Genomic DNA, 23,740 nt, shown 5'->3' with positions numbered 1-23,740 from the left:
GCTCAGAATCTAATACACAAATATTATTTATGATTATGACTATAATTGTGCGCAAATTATGTCTAATATTATGGTTACATTTTAAAGACATTGTATTTAGTTTTCGTTTTGTGGTTTTACCTAAAACATAATCAAATAATATATGAAGTGTCAAAACTTTTCTTTACATTACCAGTACTCTGCAGTATCTAGGCAGTAGTCAGAACCCTCTTCAATTTTCATCTCTTATTTCAGAAGTGCCTAAGCTACAAATACTTAACTACTGTAAATAAACCTTATAAAATTTAATACATATTCCTGTGTCGAGATTTTTAATAATCAATAAAGCATTAAGTAAAAATGTAAATACTTCAATGGTTCATAAGGATTATCTGTGTAGTATTAACATTTCTTCGAATAACAAATAATTAAAAAAAAATCCATATTTTGTTGTAAAAAAATGTATCTCATTGAAAGCTGTTACCTAAGTATATCATTTAATATTAATAGATGTAGTACATGATATAATGTTTATAAATAAAATGTCAATTATACTAACAATGTAAGTATATATATGTACATATAGGTACATTTTATATGTATACTTCATATCTTCATACCACTTTTTAAAATGTTCCTATAAATTGAAATGCATTCATTGATTCAATTTTAAATTAAAATTGTTGTTCCCTCATTTTTAAAACATAATATTATTAAAAACATCAATATTTTAAAATTTTCACTATATTTGTAAATATAATTAAATTATTGTATCATCTTATTATAGGTATAAAATGTAAATAAAATTATTATATCATAATTACGTATGTACATTACTTACATTTAAATAAAGGCTATAATATGGTAGGAGGTATTAGATGAACCATTCAACCATATCATTGTACAGACTTGTGAAATACCCTAAATTATAATAATAATAGATAGATATAAAAACAATAATGACTCAACGAAGTAATAAGTTTTAATAAAAAAAAGAAAAATATATATATATAATGTTGTGCATCTAGAGTTTATATATAATAATATGCACTATACAGTCATACATATACTATAGGTACTAATAAGTTTTTACTTAATATGAATATCTAAATATAATATTCAATATTGCAAAATATGAACGAACATTGAATTATTCGTGGACACATAATATATATCCACATAATGTCAAAGTTAATCACACAATAATATAACATTTTTTTAACTGTTTCATTTATAATATTGTTCATAGATCCTATTGCATTGTTGTAAGTTGCGGTTTAACTCGGTTCATAAATTATTTTTCCTACCAACACAAATGATGGTTATTATTTAAATATTTCATTGGCGAAATTTCTCGGCAAAGGTAAAAACGAAGGTATATCAATATTTCTTTTCTTTCGACGTACGAAAAGAATACATATATAAGGGTTCCTCCATAAATAGTATATATACACAGTAATCTTTTATAATACTGAATCACGCTATAAAGTAAATAGGGTGTGTTACCAATCATGAAATGGCTTCTAATCTTGTGTAGACGTCAGGCTGAAGTCTAAAACCAATATAATATGCGTTACTCACGAATATTAAAATACACTTTAGGTATACAATATAAAATAAACTATTGCGTAAAATAAGATTAATAATTTAATAATATCATAGTTTTTACTGTTATCCCCAAATAAAATATCGGTTATTAGTTATTATATTTATTAAATATTGAGCGATAGCATACCGCATACAAGCGGTATTATACTTACGTCACTTACGGTCAGACCAACAAGGTTTTCAACTAAAGGGAAAAAATTGTAAATGATAAATTGATAACTATAAGAAAAAAATAAACCCACTTTTTTAACTTTGATTTATACCCTTAATAATAGCTGAGGTAACAGACATCAAAACTAACGAAAATACCTATATGGCCATATATGTACGTAATTTTACGTTTTAAGAAGTCTGCGAAAAAAAAATCATATAATATTATCTTCCGTCATAATGGAGTGTAATTCTTATATTTCAGATATCATACACAAAATAATATTGTCCACCGATGAGGTTATAATATTATGGTAAATAACATAATATAGTAACAGCTAAGATTCAATTACGTTACAAAAATAATATATACTCTTAGCTGCACCAATAACTATAAGTAAAAACAATATAATATTATGTCTCCCACCTATATATCTCTCTCAAACTACAAATACAATTCTATACTATATCTATGCTATATATATATATGTATATATGTATATATGTATATATGTATATATGTATATAGGTAGTTCAGTTATTTCAGTCAATAAAATGTGATATGCGTCATGTCTCATGTACTTATATACTTTTGATTTTCAAATGTACTCATTACATCTTACATCTTTGAGTACATTTTTTAAAAACACTTAAAAGTTACAATAGTAGAGTTTTAATATTATTATTAACTCATAATTGATTAACGCGTAAATGAATAGTCATAATATAATATATATATATATAATCATAAAATATGTGGCACATAGGAGCAGGCACATTGTTGTTCCGATTTTGAACTTTAACGATGGGCAACAATCCATTATCCAACCATCAGTAACTAAAATGATGAATACCCGATACGAAAAATGATACTAGCTTAGTGACTTGTGTGTATATAACCAAATAAAACAAATGAAATAAAATAAAATATCTGCAGAGTCCTACTGCTAAAGCCTAGAGGATGTCGTGAACGGTGAATGGTGCACGTGCCGCTTACATCTCTCGCATAAGTGTATAACACTATGAAATATGTACCTATTATATACACACAGGTCAGATAGGTATAGTCGACTCACACGATAATTATTACCCACTCGTTCTAAGTACCTATATCAATCGTGTCTGGACATGTAACTAATAAGCCAATGCTTATGGGTCGTACATGGTCGATATCAGTGATATATATTTACCCTGATATATTATAGACTATTTATAATACATTATGTATATCGAGAGAGAAGTAATGTTTGTGTGTGTGAAATTGCGTCGGGTCGAAAAAAATGGTTCGTCGATGCGCGTATAAACACGATAAACCAACAACGTTGAAAAAAAAAGCTTGAGATATTGCGGGTTTCTTCACGATGATGGTAAAATAAAAAACGCTTCATTGATATAGTAAGGGTCGTTGCGTGTGGAACGTATTAAAAAAAAGATAAGAGTACTTGAATAGCCCTTTTGATGATTGTGACGACCCGTGTCGTATCTTCATCGGGTCGGTAAACATTTTTGAAACATCTCTCTCGTGTAAGTGCCTAGGTATAGGTAGATATAGATGAGATAAGTACAGAATGTAGATGATATCATACAGTCTGCGAGTGGCAGCTCGCTGAAAAAGTCATGATTTCAAAGGGTGCAGGTGGTAGGGTAGGGATGGAATTTCGTGTAAATATATATATATGTGTGTGTGTGTGTGTGTGTATGTATGTATGCGAGTAGTTATAACGTACACACATAAATGCTTGAGAACTCATAAAGAAAATATTCCCAGTGTGTTTGGCGAACTGAGACGGTGAATGTTGCTGCAGCAGTTATAGCACACAAACACACGATTGCACACGGCGGGAAACGTTTTAATAACGGTCGACCAATGTTTTGAGACCGTGTAATTACCGTAAAAACAAAGAGTGTTTCCGACTCACTGCCATACGGAATTTCACTTTTATACAATGAAAAATTAACAGCAATGTGTGTATAGGTACCTATATATTTTTTGTAGTGTTTAAGATATAAACGATTTTATGTAAAATGTAAAATGTATATTAAATATTATATTATAATATATATAATATATAGTTTGGATGATTCACCATGCAGTTTCAAACCCATTTTTTCATTGAATAATTGATTAACATGTAATCAAATTTTTAAGTAATACCATTGAGTATAGATATAGACTATATATTATAGACTATCTATACTCAATGGTAATACATATAAAGACCATATTTTCAGATTAATATTTATTCAATTTAAGGAGTATCCTGTGGTAGTGTGGCTATATGTATAATAACTTTTTTTTTAATTCGTAAACCACCCTTTTTTTATTATAAATTGTTATGGAGTAACCTAACCTATACCGGCTATACCTATACCTATACCTATTCTAGACTAAAATATTTTACACTTTATGTTATTGTGAATGACATAATTATTAAAGTCTATATTACTGATAGTAGATATTAAGGCTAATAACTCCAAAATCAATCGATTTAGATGCATATCCCAATTTAATCATCTGATTAACAATATGTAGGTAATAAAAAAATTGAGATTCTTTTTTGATCAAAAGAAGTTTGTAATTTGTATCGTATAACAAATAAACATAATACCTATTCCTTTTAAATCTAAGAACCTGACTTGTGATATGAAGACTTGTGGTTTAGGAACTCGATAATCATAATTTGAATTTGAACGAACAAATTATCAAATAATCAAACGATGAAAGGAGGCTGAATCTTACTTGGAAAATCACTCTACTATATTTGGTTTACAAGTATTTCGATTTCGACGGACAACTCAAAATATTTCGTCAACTCGTTTAAAAAACACGTACCTTAACGTCCTTAACAATCATTATATTTACAACTTATAACTATAATATATTATTTTTTTAGTATTATAATGTCTGCAAATAACGTCGAAATGCATGTAAACAAACGTGTGCTAAAAAAAAAACACGTTCCTAACCAATACCTACCGATAATAATACATATCTACTAATTTATACGCGTGATAGAACGCTCGCAATATGGAATGAGGTACAATATATGCTTTATCAGCATCCGTTTGGCAGATATCTCGAACGGGTTGGACTCGATCGGTGTCGGGGTCTCTCAACTCTGGGCCCATCGATCGTATATAATATATACGTATAATATTAGTACACTTAACAGTCTTAATTTTTAAAATATCACCGTAATTTATATTTGACTATTTGAGAGTTGTTTGTATTATCGTACGTTCGAGTTGACTTGTGTACCTATATATATATACCCACCTCTCGTCATCACAAAAATCAAACGATACATAATATTATCATTTAACGATCGTAAATTTTGATTTAATTATATTACAATTTGTGCGAATAGTGAAGAAACAATAAAGTTAAAAAAAAAAACACTTATCAGTGTTGAGTTATTGGAACAAAATTATTAAGTTTCCGATTTAGTAAGCCATTTACAATATTTGCTGCATATATAATATTATGTGATGAGATCATTAAGTGATTTCCAAAAAAAAAAAAAAAACAAATACTACATGTATAGCATACAATAACGAACAATAAACTTCAACACATTACACATACCTATACGTAATAATATATTATATACATTGTATCACTATTGTTTAAGTATTTAACCTATAATTCGTAATTAAAGCCTTGTCCTTGTATTAATATGGGAAAAGTAATAAAATAATAATAATAAAAAATTATCAGCCACGTATATAGAATTTCGCAATAATATATATTATTATTGTAGAAATAGTTCAATAATAAAATACTAGTACTTATACAACTTAACGAGTATATAACACTATAACAATCTATTTTCTTTTAAAAACGTTTAGGTACGACCTACCTAATATTTAATATTAAAATAATAAAATTACATTTCGATGATTTTTGAATAAAATATCATTAATTTTAAATTTATATAATATTAATATTTTATTTTGTATACTACTTTCAGACATGGATAGTAAAATATAACAAGTCTCATTTTACTATACCCTCTATAAAAATGACGACTGTATTACACTGTATAAACGCGGGGTTTATAACGTAATAATGTTATAATATTATTATAATAACAGTCTTGTTATTATTAACTTTGCACTCCACTATATTCTGCAGATAATTATCAATTTTATTTTGGCTTAATACTAAAATACAACTATACAACTATATATTCGTATATCTTCATGGTCATATGCTCGTATAATCATATGCCATGGTCACGGAGAAGGTACCCTATAGGGGAACTTACGCATGTTTCTTCTGCCCTCCAGGACACCTCTTTCCGAAAGTTAATTCAAAATGATGATTAAAATCAGGAATATTCAGTATAATCAAATCCATTCTGGAAATTGATTTGAAATCAAATTTATGCAATAAAGGAAATGCATTTAGATACAATATTATCCAATATATATTCTTATCCCGTTCACCCTAATATAATATTATGCACATGCTGATTTTTAATATAATAATACTACCTATATAGTTTTCAAATATTACAGTTTCAGCGTTAAAATTGCCAAAAAGGCAGATTATCGATGGTAGGTATATTATCAACTATCGTAATAAATAAAAGTTGAAATTACTTTTAACAATTATTTTATTACGAAATATTTACTGTACTTCACACCATTCATAACATATAAAGTAATTAAAGTATAATTTTTTATTTAGTCTAATAATTTATATCCAACTGCCCCAGCAATACTCAAATCCCAAAGGAAATGTATAAATAATTAAAATAATGTATTTTTATAAGTTATCAAATATTTTATATTTATTGATATAAATCTGAAGAAAAAACCATCATAACTAATAATTATAGCAGTATTAATATTGGTAAATAGGTATCTTTATTACGTTGTAATTGATTGAATTAAAATTAATAGGTTACTCTATAAACAATTGGTGTTAGTTGTAGTGCAATTATTATAATATTTTTTTTATTCAAACTTTAAATAATACCTATGTTACTATAATTTTACTTTAACGGGAAAAAATTTTTGGGAAAAAAACCCATTAGAATAAATAATTATATGCTTTCAATTACAGTGTTATCTTGCATACTAAATATTTTACTTTGGTTAAGGTTCTATTCGAAAGTGAGTGCCTTAAATAAGTTAGCCGAATGTCAAGGTTTAATGTTAATTACCGACAACATTCTATGCATATATTATATCCACAGATAATTTATAAAAGCATACAAGTCTTGGAAAAAGAAAAATATAAACAATAGACCAAAAAAACATATATTTTTTAAACAAGTTCATTAAAAGATTCCAATCAACAGTGCTAGTTTTAACCTTAATTTTCTGGCAAATAGTGGTACAATTCGCGTAAGGTATTGTAAAAGTTAATAATAGTTAATAGCTTGTTAAATATACGTAATCTGTGTGTACCCGGTACCTAATACCTATATAATGTTATTTTATTGTATTCTTTACTGAAAAAAAAAAACATTCCATTCACGCCTATAATAACTTCTCAAAAAAATTTACAATTCATGTCTTTAAGACTACAAAATACGTATAAAAATAATAATTACATAGCTGATACAAATCATTATATCAATATTCATTTTAAAAATTATTTTATGATATTAAAATAAAATATGCTAAAAAGTGTATTAAACATAATATTGCGTCTATCGAATTCATGGATAATATATTAAGTATAACAAGGTAGGTTTAGGACATATGTATATTGTACTTATGATGATGGCTAGTTATACGCCATTCAATATTTTTTAAATATTCTAAAGCGTTTTCTAGATAAATCTGTTACTTTTTATAATATAATGATATATGTATTATTTTAATGATAGGAATATAATATAAATATATTGTCAAAACAATCATATATACCTACCTCTATTTTATTTTTTAAATTAAAATTATATAACTTGAGGATGTCTCACAATTATTATTTTTTTATAGGGTTACGTTTTTAATGAGTAGGTAACTACCTAAACAACGTCTATTGCAACTGTATAATATACGTACACTGCTGCAATACATACCTATATAATACATGCATATGGGAATGTTCCCACACATTTTTGAATTTGATATATATTACGTGTATAATTCTTTTTTCTATGTTATTTTTACTTGGAAGATTTCCAGTTATTCAACATTATACTGACAAATCGTGTGTATTTTCAGATTTTGCTGAAAATCATAAATGGATAACAAAAAAACACCGTAGCAGCAATGATATACCAACAGAAATATGACCAGTGATCCTCACTTCCTAAAGGCCCTCAAGAGACATCCGGACAGGAGAACTTTACAAGTATGCACCTGATAAACTTACTAAATTTAATTACGCTAAAACTATATATGGTATTAATATAATTTATTTACCAATAACAATTTTAATTCACTGTATCTACAGTTCATAATAATTAATTTCTGCGATTATAATAAAATACAGAAGGTATTTTAAAATATTTTAATATATCAAAAATATAAAAATAATATAATATAAGTGGGTAATTTTTTTAAGTAATATAACCGTTTGACGCATGTTTTTTCGGCACTTCTTAATACTATCTTAATTAGTTACTTATGTAATTTAGATAATTATTAGTCTTCAACGATTATATTTTTAGATTTTGAGCCTCGCAAAGAATATATTGATTTTATAATGAAGTGGTTTTTTTTATTGGTTTTTCTTTATATCTGTCGTTAGTTTATCACCTTATGAGCAATAAAAATTCTTGAATTTTCAACTTCAATATTATTTCTGGTAAGAAAGTGAATTGGTACTAAATGCTTTAGTCAGATTCACTTTCCCACCAGAAAAGATACTGAAGCTAAAATCGAAAGATTATTTTGACTACTTATCGTGGTGTATAGAGTATAGACAACAAAAATACAAAAACCCAACATTGTAAAATCAATACATAATTATGCTCAGAATCTAAAATTGTAATGCAGCCATGCAGGCAAAAAAATTTATACTTTATAGTTTTTGTATCTTGTCTGGTTTTAATAAAAATACGACTTGCCTTATATTAATGTAATAAACCAAAAAGGTAGTCTAATCTTTAGGTTAAGTTCGTAATGTACCCTGTATACAGTATAATAAATAAACAATAATAGTACTTATACATATTTTGTACATCATAATAGTAATCTTTAATATTTACAACGATTACTTACTAAAAATACTTAGCTTACATTTTTTATAAGGTCCATTTTTTAACGATGTGTAAGTAACATCTTTACTTTGAAAATATTTAATTTGTTTCTTTTACTTCCTACAACCATAAAATTTGTGTCTAAAAATAGTTTTATAGCTTTAAATAAATCCCATTTTAAAATGCAAATATTAAAATCTGTTTTAGTAACACTATTATTTATTTAAAAACAAACACATTTTTTAAAAATTTATATTTTATACCTAAGTTTTTAAGCGACAAAAATTACAGCGATTAGAAGAATATTTTTTAATGTTGACTGATTATCTTTTTGATGATAAGGTAATGAATTATAGTTGATTTAATATTTATTTGCTTGTATTTGATTCAGTCCTCTCACAACACGTTTTAGGCCTAATAAAATTTGATTTGATATAAAAAAAAATATTCCTTTCGAAATTTCAACATTTCAAAAATTAAAAATTCATTTCAACAAGCCCCCAAAAAAGTCTAGCTCCTGAACTCCAGGTCCAACAGCCTTCCCCTTTTGTAAGGGCTCTGACTTTATTCGTGATCTTCTGTATCCGTGTTTTCGTCTAAACATTCATATTTAGTATAAGATGTAATCAGTGATCAAAAAAGAATCATATCATTTAATCCCTAACTTGTAGATAGGTCTCAAAATGTTGTTTTGGGGCATCACCAGGTATACCGGTCAAGAACCGTTAAAAGGCTCGGTTTGTAGTCACTACAACCGCTAGCAGCTATAAAATAACTATAAATAGCAACCCACCAATTCATTAATCTATTCATCATTATTTTTTAGGATCTTCAAATAATTTATTATGGACTTCAAAGTTTGGAAGCATTATATACCTACAGAGATTCCGCATTGCGCACTCTATGCAAAACTGTCAGATATGAACACCACGAAGCCAACGATGTATTATATTTGTACGTATGGAATTTGAAAACATATATATTTTAAATAAAGTCGTGCGCATGTGGTATACTAGGTGGGCCACTGCCCACTCTGCGAACCATTCTGTTGTCTATATATTTTATACACATTGCGAGACATACCTATGGCTAAACTTTGATAATAACATGAAAAATTACAATTTTTAATGATTATAATAGTAACTATAAATGCATTGAAAAATTGAATTGAAAAAAAATTTAAAGTATCTTAATGATAATTGGCTTGGTCCACCCTGCCAAAATTTATTATGTCACTGAAGGTACTACTAAAATACATTTTATAGTATTAACACGAGGTTAAATAAAGCAGAGGTTTCACCCGTTTTTTGACTGACAGCACCTTAGTTAAGTATTTCCTAAAAATCTGTGACTCTATTAGTACCTAGTACATCATGTACCTATTTATAATATTTTTTATCTTTGATCAACATGTTTTATATAACCCGTGTTATTATATTTTGCACTAACACTATATCTTTGATACATTCTTTTTTTAACTGTGAAAAACACACATGATTACTTTATATTTGAAATAATTACATAGTATTCTAAATTCAAGTTTGCGGCACCTTAGTTGGAAACTTGGAAATCTATGTGATAACACTCTACTTAGTACTTATAGTTTGTTTGTTTTTTAACTGTCTATACCTATATGCAATTAATATTAAATTTCTACTTAATCTAAAATTTACTAGTAAATGTCGTATTATTCCTGATTAATATTTTGGCTAGCATACTCCACCAACCACTGATCCACTACAATACTTTATACAACTTATAGCCTTAAAGGTATAAGTACATGATTGTTGAGCACCTACGTAATACAATGCATTAGAAGTACACTCGTTACAAATATCTACAATGAACACATTATTGAAACGAAGTTAGGTGTTACATATGTAAGAAATTTGTTAGAACCGTTTAGATTGTTAAATACTTAAAGTATTAACCTCTCTATCCATGTTACATAATATATGTCCTCGGCAGTCCTCTTTTAATTTTTATTGTCCCAAACCTGTGCCAATAGTTTGTGTATCTACCATTTATACTCGTGGTTATGACAACAAAAGGTTTGGTAGTGCCGGACATTTGCCAGAACCATTTCCCACAGTCACCACACAGACTATTTTTGGGTGCAATGCCAATATATTTGTGAAACTCTAAAAGATATGCCTGCTAGAGGTAGCTTTAGGGCATGTTTAAAATGAAATTGTATAATGGATCGCTGGTATAGCGTATTTGTTTCCTAATATGTGTTTAGCATTTAGATTTTAGATCCACTAAAGTTTGTGTCATAAAGTTTTTGTGGCCTTATAGCATATTAAAAAAATATAAAATAAAAATATTTTAGACCTAAGTACATAATATTATACCATCATAATAAATAATAATAACTACACCTTTAGTTAAATTGTATAAGTATATTTGAAATATTCATATATACGTATACTATTATATATAAATATTATACTCTTTCTGGCACATTCTTTAAAATATATTTACAAGTTAAGATAATTTTTGAGTATGAATAATATGATAACAATTTCAAATTCCCAACATTAATATTCAGTATCGTAATAATATTTTTGAATAAATAATGAGTATATTTAATATATATAAAAAAAGTCAATGTGCTGCCATCTAGGATTTTCTCAAGCAACTGTATCTTCTAGCATTTTACGCAAATATTCACGTATAGATAGCAATCTCTCTCGGTGATCCAATTTAGACATTGTAATACACTTTTTATTTCAAAGTTTTAAATGAACAAATTTTATTTTTACATAATTTGATGTCGTTTAAAAATAATATTTCTAAATATTAGTTTTATTTTTACAATATTTAGTATCGTTATTATTTTTAAGGTTTTCTACTTTTTTAAACGACATCATACCCTTTAATTTTATATTATTATGGTGCAGAATATTTTCGGGAATATTTCAATCTATAAAGATTAATTTTCAGACAAGTAGTTCATTAGTTATAAGCATTTAATGTGTATATGAGTGTAGTAGTGTGTATAACATTGGGGTACCCCGCTTCAATCACATTGCTAATTTGAACTTAAATGGTCATAATTTATGAACTACTTGTTCGTAAATTGATAACGTAGTATAGTAAGTTAATTTTTTTGCAAAATGTCAATATTAGATATTCAAATTTTTCAGTACCGGAGAGTTGGCGATGTGTTGGTTCGTGTTGTTGTCGGGTTCCGTGTTCATTGACGGAAAACTGTTCCTACCCACGTCCAGGTAAGATCTTTTAAATACTTGATCGGACATAGGCGCAAATAGCCTAAATATTAATATCCCCCACCCCCTAAAACATTTCCTATTTCTTTTTTTAAATTTTAACCACAACTAAAACATAAAATCTAAGGCTACCCACAAACATTGCATAGCAGTCACTCTTCATTAATTAGTGTTTAAATATGTTTTTTCAAGAATTATTTCAACATAGGTACCTTATTAGTTTGTTAGTAAAAAATTCTTTGATAAAAATAAATCACCTATCTACTAATGACTAATGACAATATAAATTAACTATAAACTACTAAATATCATATTTTATCATAAATAATATAGGCTGACACGCCTAATGCACTCATCATGATTTGTTTTTCATGTATGCAATGATTTATCATCGAATCCAAATTTAATATACCATTATTATTACTACAGTGCCGAGGTATACTTCAAACCTACTATAATCTGAGAAAATCGAGTAGGTACTTAATCAGGATTATTTTTTGCTCCTTAGAAAAACGGACGTACAATTACGTACGTAATCATTTTCCAGTGTTTGTCTGATGTTGAATCAAACCGTTTTTTTTTTTTTTGTCATCGCTGCCAATAATATAAAAGAGTTATTTCCATTTAGTTAGGTATGTTACTTGTAAGAGTATGTACCCCAATACTCATACCGCTATTTTATACCATCCATAATAATTATTATTATCTACGCATTATAAATAGTGGTGTCATGAGGCCCATGACATTCCAGTGAAACGAGTCTTATTGTGCTGACTTAAGTTTTCGAAACTCGTTGACTACAGTCCGACAAACTGCGACACCCATTTTATAGGGATTACCAATGCGCTGTGCCCAAGCTAAGACGCATATTCTATATAATTTACAGCTTCCTTGATGTTTAGATGGTTTTATATAAATGCCTTCAAGACTATAACTTAGAATTTATAGTGTTAACGTACAATTTGTTTGGCTTGGTTTGGTAAACCCTAATGTATATCCTTAGGAAATATAGTCACTTACGGCATACCTAATAACAAGCTGTAGTATGACGATTTATATAGACTACTACGAAATAACAATAAACCATGACTTAAATATTTTATGTAAGACAATATAAAATAGTATAATGTATAAACCTAAACCATATGTTTTTATATCACAATAAACTATACAATTATTTCCTGGTAAATATATTATGTATTTACAAATTTTTTGCATAATGTAATGTCATTATAAAAATTAAAATTGAGAGAAGAAGAATTATTGATAAATATTTAAAAACTAGATGAAGATGATTGTAGATACGGAATTTATACTGGGTTAATATCTTGTGCAATAATAAGTGATGCCTACCCCTTTACACTCCAGTCCATTTATCAAAATTCTCAGTAGATTTTAAAAGGCACCTAAACCCTAACAAAATTTAAGCAAAAATTGAGATTTTTAGTTTAGTTAGGCAGTTAATGTTTAGTCACCGTGTCTACGAGTTATTCTTATAAGCTTTATTACTTTCATGTTTCAAGTGATAATATAATTTATAAACATCATCAAAATAACAAAATATTCATACCAGAGTTACAATATTAATACAAATTGAATTAAAATATATAAATCATATTCAATACAAATAAAAAAACAGTAATTTGTATAGGTTTTAAAATATCAAATAGCGAATATATATATACGCGTAAGATATTATAAAATTTGACTTACATAAAACACAAGTATTTGCTGAAATAAAAAATTGGCATTAAAAAATATTTACCAACATTGAAATAATATTTCATAAATGTTAAATAAAGAATAATTATTATTTATTGTCTTCTATAATATATCGGATATTGAAAAAGCATTAGATAATCATTATTATAATTAAATAATTAATATTAAACATTAACGTTTTTTTTAGTTAACTAAATGTAGACGTGTAATAAGTACTAAGTATAATAATTTTATTGGGTTATTGTTATACGCCTGAGTAATAATTATAACCTAAAAAGTAAAAATTAATAATTGAAAATTTATTTATTTAAGTAATCAAATATCTATATTTTTGTCACCACCGATTGATTTATGTGAATCGGACGTTTAATTTTTCGACAAACCGGTTTATAAATCATACAAGTTAGGCGTTTATGCTGCAAAATATATTAATGTGTTATGAAATGTATCACATAGTTTCCAAGGCGTCGTTATATACTCGTAAATAATTGTTTTGTGAAATTACCTATTGAGTATCATAGAATCATCTATCAATCAGTTGAATATAGTGATTTTCTATTATCTATTTTATTATGAATAATAATTCATGCTTTTTATTTGAGAATTTAGTTAGTAATATTTATTTTGGATCACGACTGCTTAAAATTGTGTAACTATCAAGTTACTAATGTTAGTATAGTCACTATACCGTATTAATGATTAAATATTTTTGGTGTTTAAAAGAAGACATTTTAATACAAAAATATAATATTGGTTAAATGTTAAACCTAATGATGTTAGGTAACAAGTAATTGTTATTCATGCAGCAAAAAATAGAATAATTCATTTTATTTTTTAAACCAATAATTATTTATTTATAACTTATTTCACTTATATAATTTATACTGTATAAATAATTATTATCACAAAATTTATTTTGAAGTCAAAAATAAAATTTAACGTTGTAATAAATAACGATTATAGTTTAGAATATTTTGTTCAACGTAATCGATGTGTATATTATATTTTAAAGTCAATTTATTTCTAGAATGTTTTGAAATTATTTTCTCTTATCCTGTCCTGTAACGTAACGTCCAGTAACTCCCTCGGCAAATACGTAAAACAAAAACGCCCTAGCACACACTGTCACCGATAACTTCCTCTTTTGTTGTGTACATATTGTAACTGATAAAAAAATGATTCTATTCGGTGTTTTGCATTCTGTTTATTTATAAAACGCAAATAATAAAAATCGATTATAAATCAATAGTCTTGTATTACACTGTCACACAGTTATAAACAAATATTAATTATTTAAAAATGTGTATACACGTATATTTTATATTAAACTCGTATAAAATGCTGATCTTGTACATTTTTAACAATGCTCAATACAATATATTTTATTTCGTCGTAATTGTCTTCGGTTTGATTGTCTCTAAAAATTTTCTGGTTCATAAACGATTAATACCAATGGGTTGGTAGGTACTTATTGTAATACGGCACGAGTTGTTAAACACTTAACGAATCTAACCGAGTAAGGGGATCTTGACGTGACGTGATACGCTTACAATAGGGACTAGAATTGGACTTAATGCTCGCCCACTTTTGGGAATCAAGACCCGATGCGGGTTCGGATTATGGATGATTTTAAAGGAGGACTGTGGTTCGGGCCAAAAAAAACGCCTCTGATAAACCAGAACGTTAATAAACTTTTTATCTTCGTCCTACGCCATATATAGTACAGCAGATTACTTGTCTCCTTATTTTTTTTTTTTTTTTTGCTACATTATAGAACAACATGTGGGAAGTAATATGGAACTTATTATTACACGTGTTTTTTTAAAGGGAGTTATAAAAACAAAACAAAAAAAAACATTCACGGACACACGGAAATATTACTGACGAATAGACAAATATAACGTCGTACTTATATAAAAATAATAATAAATATCATATTAACTCGAATGTGTGGCATCTGTATATAAAAATACAATATTTATATTATTGCGCTACTAGCATTTTTTTTTAGGTAGGTAGGTATAAAATTATAATGTATAGGTATTTTGTGTTTATACTTTAATCTAGATTTCGAAAAATACAAATAATTGTATATAATAATTATTGCATGGTATTTTTCTAATATCGTTTAATATATTATTATTATTATTGTTATTGTTATAGATATATTTTTTATAAGGAAATAATTTGAATTCAAATATTTCAGTGTAAAATAGTACAGATTTACAATTACATGTACTACTTGATTAATTATGATTTATGATTATCGACCGTCGTGGATTTCGATTGTCAAATTAAAATTCATCGTTGTTTTTGCTAAAACGTTCTAATTTATATGAATGTTTACTATACATATTATGTAAATTTTTCGGAATGAATGATTTCCTAACATGAAAAATTATTGGAATTTTACCGTACAATCCGTATGTGACATATAATTATACTGCGTAGTGCAAGTCATTTTAATTTTGCACACAATGGTTTGTGAGTTGTGTAATATTATTTATAGACAGCGTTTCTCAGCCTATAGTATGCGCACCACTTGTGTTAAGTACTCGGAACGTTCATGGTTGGTATGCTAAAAAAATCTCCCTTCAAAAAAAAAAAAAAAAAATGGAATGGGTCATTAAATATATTAAATATTATTTGGTTTATTTGATATTAATAATAAATAATGAATAATGATTGCACATATTTATAAGGAAAAAGTCTATAATATCTATAGTAACACATAAGTACACGAATAAAAAAAGTTTTATAAACACAGATATAAACAGTTATTATGTTAGACATTATACCCCACGAAAAACCAACATTGTAGGGTAGCAAGTCAGTCAGTCGTTAAAACTGTAAATACCTATTACCTTCTCTATTAGAATATTCTATGAAGTAGTTTACTCCGATTGTAATTTTATTATAATACAGTTATTTCTGAGACACCAATGTTCAAACAATATAATATTAATTATAAATTTTATCACTCATTAGTTTCATTCTCATCAGTCTATACAAACAATCTATATATTTCGTTTTAAACAAAATCATCATTTTTTTTTTTGAATAATTTTAAATATTGAATGTTCTAAGTATTGTAATATTATAGCGTATAATTTAGTACTAATATGTATTATTGTAACATATTTTCTAATAAGTATCCATATTCAATAGTATCGTTATTAATTACCGATATAAAGTGAATAATAATTATTTCAACTTTAAAGTTAATCAAATTTAAACAATAAATAACAATTGAAAAATAAATTTTGATAATATTTTTTTTTCGTTATTCGACTTTCATCAAAAAATTAGATCTTTGACATTTCACAAATCATATAAAAATATAATTATGTTCTCATGGAATATAACAATAAAAAAATCAGTTTAAATCTTTGACATTCAAATTAAATATTTATTTTTTTATTATTATTTAACAAATACGCCTCAATTGTCGGGATTATTGGCGTTTCAAAATACATATTATAGTTTACTTAATTTTTTTACAAAATAATAAATTGTAAATAAGTGAAAAATTGATACAATAAGTTTTAAGAGAAATATGTTTACATTTTGTGTGATATTCTATAAGTGTTGCTAATGCTAATTATATTTTATGCAGAAGGTTGGTCTCTTTGAGAAATTCTAAAGGTGATGATGTTCTCTCTTGAATTTAATATTTGATACTATTAAAAAGCACACATTTAATTTTATAATTTATAATTATTACATCATTATGTACACGCGTGATGTGTTTATTCTGCTGATTCGAATTAACTGTAGAATATCAAAAACGTGTAAATTGTGTACTGTGTAGGATAAAATCATTTAGACGTTGTTGTTTTGAATATAATACTTTATTATAATAATATCCTCTCGGTAATCCATACGCCAAGATTCTCAATGTAGTATAATATATTTTATCATATCCTACATAGTACATAAATTCAAGCGGCATTCATTGTATTAGCTATAGGTACCTATATTATGTATACTGTAGATCCTGCGGGTCATGTGGGATGACATTATAATATCCTATAGGAAATAAATTTAAAATACGTCAAAACTATGGTGCGGGGTAAACGCCCTTATTAATATTATGCAATATACATTAACACCACCAATAAATCTAGTTGCATTATATAGACAACTACCCGCGACAATATATAATATTGTGCAAGTATACTCGTGGGTTACCTAATCAGATACAGACATAGAGAGGAACTAAAATATCATAATAATTATGACATACTATAATAGATTACTATGTGGTATGTGCACTATGCGGGGTCGTCCTTAGGTGGTTGTGGGTGTCCGGGTGGGCAGGCCCGGGATCTAGGCCCTGCGTTTGAAGAACAAAAAAATTAAGAGAAATAGATTAAAAAATTATAATGTTTCATAAAATTTTAAATGTTTAAATGTTTAAAATCTAAATTTCTATTTCTAAATTTAAAATGTTTTTAGAGGATCAGTTAAGATATTTTTTAGAAATAAAATACCTAGAGATTTATACTTAATAGTATGTATGAAATAAATATGATTGTTACAATCAAGACAAAGCAAATGTACATACATGATAGGATAAAACATTGCGGTTGTAGTTATACTTTCAGAAAACCCTAGAACTCATTAATTTACTTTTTGGAAATACCAGTTGCTAAGACTTTTTTACTGTGATTTAAAGATAACAGATGTTTTTCTTTTTTTTCCAAAATATGAACAGTTCTTCCGAAGTCCATCAATTATTTTGAATCAATAAATTATGATACTAAAAATGTGGATATTTAAAAAAAAATATACTGAAAAAAAGTAGGAAACAAAAAATTTTTTTATCATTGCTTTTTTCCGATTGTCATTGACACTTGTAAATAGTAAATGTATGTTAAGATTCTCAATTATTTTCGTACTGGGCCTTGAAAATCCTTAGGACTGTTAGGACAACCCATCTACTGCTGCAGTGTGCCAGTGTGTATAAAATTATAAGCTATATAACTATGTAAGTACAAGACGTATTCGTGACATTTATTGTAATTTATATAATATTTCTACATTATATGAATAATAGTCATGTTTAATATGTCAACGAAAAAATACGTCACCACGAATATTCGTTTGTCAAAATGTGTGGATGTATTATTGCTCTAGGCGAATGTATAAATTATACGTGCAGAGCGATCGAAAATACAAAGAGATCGGTCTCGATTACAGTCAGATATACGGATTGTTAGTAGTTTATACTGTTTATAACCGGATACGACAAATTGAGTTTTTCGTTTTTCTGTATCGAAAAATAAAACGAAAGTACACCACACAATTATAAAAGTATTATTATAGCTATTTGACCCTCGAAACACGCGGGGCACGCGCGTTCCGTCGTCTCAAGGTCCCTATGCTGCAGTCATGTTCGATATAATAGTAATTATAGGTACCTACTAATTTATCTATTTCTACCTACCTACCAGTGCTTTACGACGATAAGACTTGCAAATTAGACTCAAAACGTCGTTGGTGTGTCTAAAGAAATCGGCGCGCGATTTACTAACCCGTCACCCGTTTTGTATACGAAATTGTGTCGTCGGGTGACAATAGGAGTCGCTAGGAACGCTGTGTATGATATACGTAAATACTGACGTATATACAACGAACGCCCGCAAAAGTTTACGAGAAACAAAAAAATCGTCGTTTGACCTCGACCTTCGCACGGCGAGCGTACTCGGGGTATCCACCTATATAACACAGGTCTTAAATTTTCATCAAAGACCACTTGTTTGAACGCAGTGGTGTTTAACACATATTTTAATATTTTTAAAATTTTTTTCAGTGGCCCAGGGCCCTCCATGGTTTTTTTTAATTTGATTAGTGAATTCTGTTTTTACGTATGAAAACAAACTGATTTTAATTAATTTATAGTATTTGTATTATATTAGTATTTTTTAATCAATGGTATTATATATAGTATTATATTTATACACAATACATTTAATTTGTAAGTGTAATTGAATGAAATTGGTACATTTTTTAATACGGCATTACGGCAAAGATATAGTTTAGCTATTAAACATTATTTGAAATCCAATTGAAACAGTTTCGATTTTTAAAAAGTTTGTAATTGGTTAAATATAAATATGCTATTTAAAGCTAATAGATAAAATTAAAGTCATTAGATTATTAATTAGGTAGTAAATTAGTAACAGATAATTCTTCTTATAATTTAATATAAGTAAATAATATCTATAGTTTGTTTATGCTGTACCGCAAGTAGTAATTCGGTTTTTATCTTTTAAAAACTTGAAAGTGTTACTAACTACTATATTATGTTATTTAATGACTAACTGTAATAATATGATATTATAATACATATATTTTTGGGTCTAAAATAATTAATGTAAGTAGTGTTATGCATGGTTAGTTCATTAATGTAAGATTATCGTCTAGTGTTATAAATATATTTGGTGTTAAAAGTGAAATTAATTTTTACAGTGAAAAGTACAGAAGCTTTGTAGAGTAATTTTATTTTACTAGTACGGTAATTAATTTAACTGTACTAAGTATTTAAAGCGAGTACTTGAGTCCTCAATAAAAATAATTTTCAATACTTCATTCGTAATACCAAAATAATATATTATGGACCCATCGGGATGTGACACGATCCAGATTCCAGATACATCATAGGCGTGCGCAGGTCTCTTTTTCAGGATATGCATGGACAAATATTAAAATATCAACAGCTTAATTTAAAAAAATAAATATTGTAACAAATACCATGACGAAATACAAATTACATACGTAATTCGCAAATACTCGGTAGTTGATAACTGATGACTGGACGTTTCAATTTTCTAGATCCGATTTCGGCCCCTTAAAGAGCTTCAGGGTAATGCAGCTACATACCCTGCATACCCCTGTGCACGCCTATCAGATACATTCAATAAAGACTACTGATCTGCAACGATACCGCAGCGACCGCGGTGTATACGCTCGCACTTCGGCGGCGGCGTCTCGTCGTCATTGTACTGTGTATTGTAATATACAATAATAATATTATAGTAGTAGTATAGTATTGTAGGCGCGTCATCCCCGTCACGGTGCGGCGGCGTGTGCAACGAGTATACACACGCACGCACGCGGACGCCACGAAAGGGGCCCTTTGGCAAATGAATGGGGCACGTTGACAACGACTGGACGATGGCGTGCCCGGGATCCAGGTGGAGCGGTGTTGAACGGTCGCGGAATGGGGCGGTATGGATGGGGCCTCATGGTGGGGATGGGTATGAACGGTCGACGGTGATGACGACGGTTTCACGGATCGCGCATCTCCCTCGACGCCGCTCCCGCCAACCGATGTGCCCCCACTCCGCCTACACGTCGCACCGTCGCGCCCATCGATGCCGTTGCATGCACGCACGCACGCACGTACGTTCGTACGTAACGAAACGCGACGGAGAGTTGCGCAGGCGCACAACCGAGAAATGCAACACCGAGAGTCCGGCGGCATGGCGTGTTGTCATACTCACACACCGCTCGGCGCTCGCACACACACGCACAGAACCGACGACTACGATCGCGCTACTACTACTACTACGTTACGTCGTTTACTTCTCTCAGCAATCGAGTGGACTAGAAATAATATTCACTCAACAACCACGACGATGATTTTAGATTGCTGAGAATTAATGCGAAATAAATAATTTATTATTAAATACGATATGATTAATAATCCGTCTTTAGTAGTTTTCTCGGTGTTCGTGCTCGGTTTTTGAGTGTGCGTGCGTGCGTGAGTATTATCAAGTGGAAAAAATAATATTTTCGTTATCGTTATCATCGCGATCGGGCGTTCGTCGTGTCAGCCGCGCGCACATTAGTGCACACTACACACTCGACGTGTGCGGTACGTTTCGTTTCGATTGCAATTTTGTTGTTGTCCGTCCACGGCGTTCGTAAAATTGACGATATCTGTTCGTTCCTGTCGGTTTGCTACTCGTCGTGTATTTATAACCTAACAAAAACTCGGCTTCGGTAGTGGTGCGCGCGCGCGTTTATGCCATGTTGTGTTATTATTATGTGCGGCACCGCGTGTGGTGATTTTACACGCAAAAACAATGATGTTGGCCGCATCGACACAACAACAACAGCGACGACGACGACGACGACGGCGATAACGGAACGGTGAAAGGATTAATTCACGTTCGTGCGGTGTGCGTATATATCTCGATATTGCCGAGACGTGCCTACCTACCTATTTAGTTCGGTATTTGGTTTTTTCCAAACTCACGACCCGGTATTCTGGACAAACGTCGATCGCCTTCGGAAAATGAAAGGTAAAACGTTTGCACTGTACCTATCCGTAATAGCCATCAGGCACTACTGCTGAATTTACGTGGACCGTGTTGTATAATTTAATTTGTATGTAGTTCGTACGTTTAGGATAGGATTTTATTGTGTGAGCGCGCATGCGCGTCCGTGTACATCTATGTGCAATCGTCGACAGAAACAACAGTTTTGAATATCATTATCGTTATTATTATTATCGTCATTATCATCATCATTATAAATACTTGTATTATTATATACACTGCGTTCCACCTGGTCGTCGTCGTGATACACAATGTACATGTTTCGGCCGAGACAAACGACCAGTGACGACGTTAGATACGCGCCAGTCTTACGGCGCATAGTACAACTGACGAACAATATTGTTAGATCACCGTCTATAATCATATGATGGTGATTGTGTGCCATTCACAATATTCCCGTAACTTCTCTGGCCGCGGCGACACGTCCTCATCAGTGTGCGCGCAGGCGAAAGACGGTTGAACAGTGAGAACAAGTCGCTTGTTAATTATAGACCGCCGAACACGACGTTAGAATTACTTGTGTCGCTAATTATGGTGTAGATGGTTGGCGAAACTAAGTGATACCATTAAGTGATAACCGCCGTTATAAATATTGAATAGGCCCTGGAATTATGTGGTGAAATAAATCGCCAATGAAGTGTTAATGATTGCTAAGAAATAATATGCAATGACAAAAAAATCATTCGTTTAATATAAGCTAATAAAATAAATACCATTATAATACCTACTAAGATTATGAAATTAATTAACTGCGCGCCTACCATTATAATTATTGTCATTAAAACTTGGCCTATTGCGAACTGTATTATCTTCCTCCCTGGACTGAAGTTGTAGCATACTTATGATGTAAACTAAATAATCAAAACTATTTAACTATAAATTAATTTTATGTTTAATGCAATGCTATTATGAATGTCTATATTGGTGTTTTGTGTAATCGTTCGTAGGCTAATATAATACATATATAGGGAAATACATGAATTAATGTTAGTGATGATTTCACAAATATAAGGTTTTCCTTCTATTTTAAATCACATTCAGGGGAAATATTTAAAAAAAGTGTATGTACTTCATTATGATAAAAATGATATTATACTCATGTTTTATGTATGACAACTTATCTTTCTATTGAACTTTCCGACTAAACATATTTGCAAGCTGAAACAAAATCCTATCAGTTAATTATTTTATGTCTACACAGAGATAAATAATGAGAAAAAATCAGCATTAAAATAAAACGTTTTTGGTTTTTCAGTTATTTCCCCTCCACTGCCCCGATTTAAATCCAACTGAGTATTGTGTACCTATTAAAGTGATTAAATCGAGCACATAAAAATAGTGTCGTAGAGATCTTCATCCAGTTAGCACGCTTGACTGTGGAATTCGACTTGAACATGTTCAATGTTACATCATTTGTATTCATTGTGATGAATCAATGACGAGCAAAGTTCAACCCATTTTAACCTAAATAGCGTGTTGTTAATCATTGTCTACGCCGGCCTCAACAGATTCGATTATTTCCATGATACTATGATAG

At 29.2% G+C, this 23,740-nt stretch overlaps 1 protein-coding gene across 1 annotated transcript in view; it reads left to right on the top strand.

The window, feature by feature from the left end:
• Positions 1 to 23,740, top strand: part of PDZ-GEF (PDZ domain-containing guanine nucleotide exchange factor) — a 73,328-nt gene that overhangs the window by 8,948 nt on the left and 40,640 nt on the right. The window contains exons 2-4 of the mRNA XM_015511102.2: positions 7,921 to 8,050; positions 9,727 to 9,854; positions 12,050 to 12,133. Of these exons, the coding sequence (XP_015366588.1) occupies positions 7,988 to 8,050; positions 9,727 to 9,854; positions 12,050 to 12,133 (275 nt within the window). The 5' untranslated portion in view covers positions 7,921 to 7,987. The remainder of the gene's footprint in view (positions 1 to 7,920; positions 8,051 to 9,726; positions 9,855 to 12,049; positions 12,134 to 23,740) is intronic.

Source organism: Diuraphis noxia, unplaced genomic scaffold (assembly GCF_037042655.1).
Source record: "Diuraphis noxia isolate RWA-SAM2 unplaced genomic scaffold, SU_Dnox_SAM2 contig0003, whole genome shotgun sequence".
Lineage (NCBI taxonomy): Eukaryota > Metazoa > Arthropoda > Insecta > Hemiptera > Aphididae > Diuraphis > Diuraphis noxia.
Note: the sequence above shows the minus strand (reverse complement) of the source record. Positions and strands in the feature narration are given on the sequence as shown.